Source organism: Aspergillus tanneri, assembly GCF_003426965.1.
Source record: "Aspergillus tanneri strain NIH1004 chromosome Unknown AapTan_2_pilon_pilon_pilon, whole genome shotgun sequence".
Classification (NCBI taxonomy): Eukaryota; Fungi; Ascomycota; class Eurotiomycetes; order Eurotiales; family Aspergillaceae; genus Aspergillus; species Aspergillus tanneri.
Window position 1 is genome coordinate 3,858,919 of NW_022984629.1, and position 9,290 is coordinate 3,868,208.

At 48.7% G+C, this 9,290-nt stretch overlaps 3 protein-coding genes across 3 annotated transcripts; 2 read left to right on the forward strand and 1 right to left on the reverse strand.

Annotated features, from left to right (window-relative positions):
* Positions 1-197: 197 nt before the first annotated feature.
* On the forward strand, positions 198-1,443 carry RPL19 (60S ribosomal protein eL19; the record flags this gene model as incomplete). The annotated part of the gene is made up of 5 exons (XM_033565931.1): positions 198-221; positions 276-382; positions 543-812; positions 1,030-1,180; positions 1,294-1,443. The coding sequence occupies 5 exons, from the start codon at positions 198-200 to the stop codon at positions 1,441-1,443; spliced, it is 702 nt and encodes a 233-aa protein (XP_033431688.1).
* Positions 1,444-2,709: 1,266 nt separating this feature from the next.
* ATNIH1004_001232 (uncharacterized protein) lies at positions 2,710-4,242 on the reverse strand (the record flags this gene model as incomplete). Its single annotated transcript, XM_033565932.1, has 1 exon — positions 2,710-4,242. The coding sequence occupies one exon, from the start codon at positions 4,240-4,242 to the stop codon at positions 2,710-2,712; it is 1,533 nt and encodes a 510-aa protein (XP_033431689.1).
* Positions 4,243-6,324: 2,082 nt separating this feature from the next.
* On the forward strand, positions 6,325-8,904 carry ATNIH1004_001233 (uncharacterized protein; the record flags this gene model as incomplete). Its single annotated transcript, XM_033565933.1, has 4 exons — positions 6,325-6,376; positions 6,591-7,981; positions 8,037-8,167; positions 8,883-8,904. 4 exons carry the CDS (start codon positions 6,325-6,327, stop codon positions 8,902-8,904), a joined length of 1,596 nt encoding a protein of 531 aa, XP_033431690.1.
* Between the last annotated feature and the right edge of the window lie 386 nt (positions 8,905-9,290).

Below are 9,290 nucleotides of genomic sequence, written 5' to 3' on the forward strand. Positions count from 1 at the left end.
CTAGTCACGTGATACTTAATCAGCAGGACACCTGCGGGAGGGACACTTGACCTCTCAGAAAAAGAGCTGATAGCTAATCTCGGATAAATCGAGAACAGTGACTTGCCAAGGAGTGAGCACTGAGCAGAGCCAGTATTGATGATGGACAACTCATCACGACTCATTCTGACTCCCCTCAATCCAATCCAATCCTGGTGATGATTGCCCAGTCCGTCTCCCCGGTATGGGGCACAAACCCTAAAGTGGAGCACTCGCTTAGCGACACAGTGGCTTAGCTAATCCGCCGCCCGAGTCTCAAACTCCTCAGCCGTGGGAATTCTCCCCGTCGACGAGTGCAACGAACATCATCCGCCAACGACCGTCGATACGCCGACTTCAAGATGTGAGTTTCATCTCCAGCCTCTGGATTCTGTCCCTAATGGGGAACTATTGCCCGTGAATGGCACCAGCTCCCATGTTCCGCCTCTTCTCCCGCTCTCATGGGGCTACACTTCATCATCCCTGAAAGGATCTCCTGCTGACCGACTGCCCCTACGATACAGGGTCAACCTTCGCACCCAGAAGCGCCTCGCCGCCTCCGTGGTGGGCTGCGGCAAGCGCAAGATTTGGCTCGATCCCAGTGAGGTGAACGAGATTTCCAACGCCAACTCCCGTCAGACCATCCGCAAGCTTGTCAGCGATGGCCTCATCATCCGCAAGCCCGTCACCATGCACTCCCGCGCCCGTGCTCGTGAGCTCAACTTGGCCCGCAGAATCGGCAGACACCGTGGCCTGGGTAAGCGCAAGGGTACTAAAGACGCTCGTATGCCTAGGTATGCATATATCGAATACCTCGTTCTGTCACCATCTCTTTTTTCAAAAATTTGCGCCATGGATGGGGACGAAGAGTCTATTTGGTGGTCGCCTGTAATGGGTGTGGGGGATTAGTTCGCAACCTAGGTGGCCAAAACAAAAAAAAAAAAAAAAAGATGATGTGTGATTGCTGAGTGATGGGACGTTCGCTTTTGCTAACGGGTTTTCGGAATATAGCCAGATCCTCTGGATGCGCCGTATGCGTGTTCTCCGTCGCCTCCTTGTCCGTTACCGTGCCTCCGGCAAGATCGACAAGCACCTGTACCACGAGCTCTACCACCTGAGCAAGGGTAACACCTTCAAGCACAAGCGCGCTCTCATCGAGCACGTAAGTTCCGCCTGACCCAGTTCATGCTTTACCCCGACAGAAACAGCATTGCCTCTCCCCCACAGGCCGTTTTATTGGGAGTATTGTCTGGCTAACCATTTTCCCCTCAATAGATCCAAAAGGCCAAGGCTGAGCGGCACCGTGAGCGTGTCCTCAAGGAGGAGATGGACGCCAAGCGTGCTCGCAACAAGGCTCTCCGTGAGAGACGGGCGGAACGCCAGGAGGCCAAGCGTAACGCTCTGGTCGGCGAAGCCCAGGAGTAAATTTCCTTTGTCGAAGTTTCACGGCGGTGCGGAGGTTGAAGCAGGAAGGAAGTGGGAGTTCGGCCAGCCAACGGAATCCGGTCGACCCGTTTCCGCTGTTTTGGCTCGATGGTTTGATGCATCCGGGACGTTTTTTTTTTTGTCATGTGGAGAAATCTGGATTGGGGGAGGGGTTCGTTCGGGAAAGCATATAAGAGAAGAAGGGAATGCAAATACTTTTTTTGTGTTTCGTATTCTCAGATTGATGACCACAAACCCAAATCCGGAGAGACGAAGAACTACGGATGCCCAGCAAAAGAAAAGAGAAAAAAAAAATATATCCCCATCCTACTAAATCAAAACAAATGGCATGGCGCTTTGTGTGATATGAAATCTCGAATTTTTATTTACCCGCATTTTTTTTCACTGGGCCACTTCCTTTTTTCTCTCCTTAGTTTCCTTTCCTCCAATCGACCCCCTTTCTTGTCCTCACACTGAGCAAGCTCCGATGCCTTCAAGTCCACCCCCTCCGTTATTCCTTCTCTTCATCTTCAAGCTCTCGTCCCCCGTTCCATCCAGTCAGTCTCCGTCTTAGTCCTAATGCTGTAACGTCTCGGATATTATGGATATTATTTGAAAGTAAAAATATGGTCAATTGTAAAAAGAGGTGTTCAGCCAAATCGGTCATTGAGTTAATTTCATGGATGTCTTGACGGACGCCTACCCATAGTTGATGATCAACATTGAACGTTAGTCAGACTGGGTCGTATTTAAATTATCTCTGGTTTACGTTGGCATCAGTCATAGATCTTGTTTATGCTCCTTGTGCTCAGATGTTGTCTTGTCAGTATGAAACTTTGGTGACGTGGAATATAGTATGTATTTCTGTGAGAATATGTATATATATTTGAATGCCTACAACAGATACGAACTGCTCCACAGAACCAAACCAGAAATAGTATTATGATCACAATTAGTGTCTCAAATAAAAGAAAGAAAAATCATCCATAAAATATTTACAATGAAAGTTATCCCAACATGACACGCTAAACATCAAACGCTAGTATACACCGATGTTACAATACTCACATAATGCCTGCAATAAAAAGTAGAATACAAATAAAGCCACATGCCTGCATCCCTTCATGCAACAATTTTCTGACCTTCATGGCTCATATTTCGTATACCTCGTGTACGTCCGGTTAATGAAGAACCACCCTGCCACGCACGGATTTGGTCCTGTTGCTTTTCACTGGTTTCTATCGACTACCTCGTCAGGCTCTTAGGTTATACATTGGCCCGTGGCAGAATAGTAAAGCTGTGTCGCTCCATCGCCCTCGCAGGGACTTCCAAGTCAAAAGGGTCGCTCCGAGTGCTGACTCTAGTCACCGATTCATTTGGGCTACTCAATCCCAATTCTGCCGCCGAAATGTGACGGCTGAATTGTTGGAGGCTACTTCCAGAGCTGCTTCGCCCGGGAAGAATAATGGTACTGCCCAAACTGCGGTCACTGCTGCGGATCGACCTCTCGTCCAGCACAAATGGCATCCCAGGTCGCTGCATATTTCCAGATTGGTTTGTGAATAAAGGAACGGAGGCGGGTCTTCGAGGGAAGTGTGCCTGCTGTGAAATCTGATTATTATCGACTGGGTTGGCGAATGGGTTCTGGACCGGAGAGTCTACGTTTGGGGTGCTTCCTTGCATTGCCCGAGTTATCTCTGCCGAATCGGTAAAAGGGTTGGAATGGCAGGCGTGCTCCTGACTAGGGTTATGATGACCATCGTGGTCGGAATTCACTAACGTATTTGGTTCGAAATTGTATAGTGAAGCAGAAGCGCCAGATGCATTCGATACACCGGAGCCGTATCCATGGTACAACCCGGCTGATGAATCTGCCGATTCTCGGCCACCACGCAGTAGGTTTTCTCTCCCTCCAATACCTCTATCATTTATCTGCTTCCGTCGCCTGTGGCGGAAAAGCAGGAAACATATTAGAAGTACTAGGGCTACAAAAGCGGAAGCGCCCAAGATGCTACCCAGTAGTATACGGAGAGAAGCATTGCCACTAGTGTCATCAGACGAACCGGAATGGCTTTGAAGAGACTCAGAGGGCACGCTTTCAGTAGCTGTTGAGGCGAATGAATAGGGGTTGGTGGTATCGATCGTAGGCGTTGCTGGAGGGGTAGCAGTTGCCGCGATCGACGAACGAGTAGACAAATCCCATTCCACCGGCAGCGGCACCGTATCCTCACCTATTGTATCATTCGAAGATGATAGACCTTGGGCTTCCGAGTCTTCTTTGGTCTTTGAAAGAGGCTTGGTGGAAGTTGCCAACAGTGTGGTTGTACTAACTGCAGGTGCGGCAATCACCTCGACATCATATGGTGTCTGTGATGCCTGCGTAGTATTTGTATCTGCGTGGGTCGAATGGGCGGCTGACCCAGCGGCAGTTGTATCTGCAGCAATCGTACCAGAAGCAGTTGAATCTGCAGTAGTCGTTCCCGTAGCAGTCTGGTGCACAGCAATCGTATCAGTAGCAGTTGAGTCCGCAGCAATTGATTCAATGGCTGTTGGATGTGCAGCAGTTAGCTCAGTAGTAGCCTGAGATGCAGTTTTATGGGACTTTCTTAAAGTGGAAAAGGCGGCGATGAATAACGTAGGTTGTAAGGTCACATCCGACGCGTTGGACGTAGTTGGGGTGAACGAAGATGTTGGGGTAGAAGAGGAGGTTACAGGTGTCGCTACTGCAGCCGAGTTCCTTGGGACTTTAGTACATCGTAACCCGCGATGAAAGATCACCGAAGGACTTGACATCGACATGTCGCCTAGCCCCGGGGGCTATTTGGACGCAAGAATAGCGTTGCTAAAACTGGAGAAGAAAGAAAGTTGAAGAAATGGTGCTGCATGGGATTTAGGACTAGTTAATGAACGGGAGCCTCACGCGTGAGCAGAATAATCAAGGAATGACTGGAAGGACTTAATGAATGATAAAGAAAAGGAAACCCCAATAGTCAAAGGAAAATGTGAACATGAAGGATCTTTCTCATTGTCTTTTCTCTCTACAGAAAGTCACAAGGAAAGCCATGACAATAGGCTTCAGAGGCGTCAGCCCAGTGAACCGTGCCGTTTCAGGAACCAGATAGCAAAGCAGAGAGAGACAAGCGCGGCACACCACGTTGACAGGGTATATAGCTAGTAGACACAGGGGAAAGAGAAACACAGAACAAATCAAAACAAAAACAAAAGAAGCAGCCTGGTGGACGATCGGAGCGTAAGGCAAATCGCTGGGCGCTCGCAATCAGGCAGGGCGCTTGTGGTCGAGTATGGAGAGATAAACTGGAAAGCATCATTCGACAAAATCTTAAGCAGGGGGGTGAGCGAGAGGAACCCCTCGGAGGAATAGATGAAACAAAACTTATCAAGGGTATCCAATCCCTTGTGCAGAGAGGTGGTGTTAGGTTGGCCCCCTCGCGCCCCCAATTGGGAGGGGGGTCAGCCATGGTGGACGCCGTCCAGGGAGGCACAGATGGAGACATGCACCCATCACATTTTACCGTTGGAGATTATGGCAGAAGATAAGTTGGAAAAGAAGAATAAAAGACGAGGGTGAAATGACGCCGTAGTGGGCTGCCTATTTGGGAAAGAAGCAGGTGCTTTGACCCAGCGCTGTCGACTAGTCCTAAATTAGACTAGTGACTATTCCTCTGACCATGTGATGTCATGTGGTGTGCTGACTCATTGCTACCACGGGCCGACTCTTCCGCTTTGGGATTCATAAAACCGGCATAATAACATCTTGGAGTCTATTAGACATTACGGATATGGGAAAAGAAACCTATTCAGATGGAATCATAAATAGGGCAGGAAAAATTACCCAGTCAAACGTACGGCATGACCGATATCGCTGTAAATAAAATATTACTAGTAGGAGACATTCAGTCGATCAATCCAACGAGTCAGGTAGTAATTTCCCACTCTACAGAGAGTCCAATTGGATCAATGTTCCTCTACTATCGGAGAACTGCATACTCCGTAGTACCTATCCTGTACGTACTTTCGACGTAGTTAGTTCCCCACATCTTCCACAATTGACACATTTCTGAAGTCAAATAAAGGCGATGGCCTGACTATCACCAGGGATCCCTCAAGGCCTGGCTAGGAGCTCATCTCCGCGGCTTAATGGTTGCAGGTTTGTTGAGGGAGTTCGTTAGTATCATGGTGCCTAGTGCATCGTCATGACATTCCAATATCCAACTGTCTACCTAGCCTTAACGGTCCCCATATTCAAGCGTGGACACTAGGACCGGCTAATCCACATACTAACAAGATGCCAAGTGGTAAAGAGCTAATGGCTCATCGCTCTCCTTTCCCTCATTCCCCCTCCACATATCTATTTCAGATCATCCCTCTTCTTCCAATCCTTAGTAACTATTCGCTTTTCCCTTCGGAGCTCATTTTGGTGGCACCGGTTACCCATTCGGGGCCCGTTTCACTGACTTAGCTTGGTATTACCATTTTTGAGCCGGACCAACAACCCCGGTTATGTTGAAACCCCGCCGCCACCTGATTTCCCCCAACCCTGAATCACCATCAGCGGCACCAGATTCGAGATTATTGACAGTTGGGCAACCCATGTGATTGCGCCGTCTCCTTCATTCCTTCTGTATCGCTGCTGAACGTAACAGCTTCACTGTCTCATGATTAATTCCCTCGCATTGTCTTCCCCTTTCTGGCATTAAGTAGACTTCACCTTTCATTAGAGCCCATATCATGTTCGGGTGGTGCGGTGGACTGGGTATGGCTTCCCTTCTCCTTACGAGCAAATGACCCCCCCAGCTATGCTTCCCCAATGCTCGGTTAACTCGATTCACGATAATTGCAATTGAAGTCACGACGCGGGCCATGTTGCAAAGCAATGTCTCCCACAACTGCATTCTTCATAAGCCTGTCATCGGTATAGACCTCTGGATTGGCCACCACTATCTCCTGTGAAGAACTTCATAGCTCTTAGGATTCGGAGTATAGCTCACCCGGTCTCCATCCTCTGGAGTCTTTTGTTTGGTGGACCAACTGTCAATGGCAACTACTTATCCAGACAACCATTATTACGCGCTTCTTCTTCTTCTTCTTTTCGAATCCTTATGTATTCCCACTAACGATTGACGTAGGCATCGCCACAGTGGGATTGGACCCCGAGCAAGAACGGCGGCCCCCGTCTGCGCCTACGAATCTGGACTTCCCACTTCACAAGGGCTTGGATGCCACAGGAAGCGAATCGGAATCCTCTTTGAGGCAAATAGGCGACCTCCTAGCTTCCATTAAAAGACCGCAGGATATCTCGTCCGAAAGGTTCAAAGCTTTCAATCTGAAAGTAGAGCTCAATATTCCTGCCACCTGCATTGTCCGACGGGATAGCACAAGTCGTTCACCCTTACTACCTTGGGAAGACAGCTCATCAAACCCGTCGCCGTCTTTAGATGATGGCTCTCCAGTCTTGCTCGAGAATGGGGATTCGTATCCGCCAAAGGAGAGATTCGAGGTATTAAAAGACGAACTTCTTATGGACAATGACGACGTATTCCGCGAAGTGGGCAGGTTACCTCCCCGCGAAGGCCGCCAAAGGGTTCGGGTAACTCAGACGAGAAAATTCTGGACGGGTTTGGAACGAATGTCCCAATACTGGGACTCCAGCTTGGATCACTACTACGAGCGTCCTGCAACACCACAACAACAGGGTCCAGCAGGCGATTCTGGGGGCAAGATGCAGACAGACAACGGAACACAGCCGGTCTCCCCGAATGAAACGGAGGTATCGATGGACCTTGAAGCTCCCGCCAAGACCAATGACCAGGTGCGCGAACAATCAGAATGTGTGACAATGTATAAAGGACGGCGTACCGGCTGTGGAAGTGAGATGCCAGAAGACATTCGCGAAGAGACCATTCGCGCATTGGCGGAAATGGCGGCCTGGCCCTTCGGGTGCCAAGTGGCTCTTCCCATTATGCCTCCAAGGCTCACAGTAAAGACTCTGCTTTTCCCTGTACGACAGACGTTCACGGTGGCTCGATCCCCCAAGGATCGACAACTGGCACGAAGCGGTGTTATGGAAGGACCCCTTCTTGTTGCTCAATGTCGACCCGAAACCTCTTTCCGAGTATCTCACGAAGCTCCTGGGTCCGGCACCGCAGAGATATGCGATTTGTTCCGGGAGGTTGGGGGCATGCTCCTGACTGCTCAAGAACGGTTGCGCCAGGGAACTGCCGAAGTCAGACCTGGCGAGGGGAAGTGGTGGACGACTTCGCCCCGGTGGGGTGGTGCTCCCAATGACGCTGTGGGTGATAGTGGCAATTGTAATGATATACCGCCAACACCGGAGTCTGGCAATGCTCGCAAACGATCTAAATATGAGCATCCTTTCTTGGCCTCCCGGAGACCAGCCGGTTCACGCAAACTAAGCAACAGCGAGCGGTGGAAGCTCGTTCAGCCAGGCCCTAGTCTCTGGGACCGGCGGATGAGGTATATTCAGATCGGGAAGGGCATGGAAAGCCCATTTGATGATGTATATGACCATATGGGATTTGCTTGTTATAGTAACATGACTAAGTGCGGTATAGATTTACATGTTATCCTCCATCAACCACCATCTTGCCATTCTCCATCTCCAGGTCCATCGGAGATACATTGAAATCTTGACGACGGGAGACAGTGACTTCCCCCCCGACACCGACACACCGGATCAACCATGGTACGTGCTAAAGCTACGGAGAACCAAATGGTATGATTTATTCGATCCCCAGGAGCGCCTGGAAGTATTCAAAGGAATATGGAATATATTGCATCATCTTCTTCGGCGCCCTTGAGCAGAACATTTGTTATACCCTTTTAGGTTGATTATGACTGCTAGTTTGAAAGGCCGACATACAGAGATTGCGTAGTTCTGTCCACTTGTGTATCTATAAACTGACTCATTCATTGGCCTGCGGAAGGAATGCTCAACATTGCACTGTATAAAATGTCATTCTCCAGCAGAGCTAGACCGCCATAGCGATACCCCTTCTTTAAGGTTTTATATGCCTAGTGTCATGATTACTTGCTAGCCAATGTTTTAGAGTTAGATAGTTTTCTGCAAGAGAATGAATAAAATATTCGATATGGGCTTCCCTACATCTCTCTGTGATACAATGCAAACGCTGAACCTCGCGTGCTATATCTATCAACATCTTCTGCTTCCAGGGTGGGAAGCATTGATTGGCATATTTCATAATCAGCTTCGATTAATATTATCTGTCTGCTTATTCCCACACCATCCCTTCTAAGTATAAGAGAAGTAGATGAGTCAATCAGTTTGGGTTTTGTATATCCAGTATACGTACAATGCCCCTGATCATCTTGCTTCGCAAGCAGCTACTTCTCGAAACAGATCTATGAATCCGATGCTGCGTATTATTGACAGTTTCCAGGAAGTATGTCCCCGGCGCATAGGATATGATCCAATACCTCCAGCTCTTAATGCATATCATACAGTACCAGCCGCCAAAGCCGATGGGGAAATAATGCCCACTCCTGCATGGAGTACGTACATATATGGATGCATACAGTACATTAAGACATGCGTTTGCATTGCCGTCTCCTCGACGCAGTAAGTATTCAGTACACCATATGAGACCTATTTTCGCAACAACTTCCTGTTCTGTATTAGACACTGTGAAGTGTCATCTAATTCTGGTATTTTTGGAGGCCTTTTTTTTTTTTTTTTTTTTTTTTTTCCTTTTTATTTCCTGTAGACATGGCTTTGGTTGTCATCATCTGGCTACGGCCGCAACAGACTGGTTATGTCATGTAGGAAGGGAAGGGAAGGGGAAGATCAA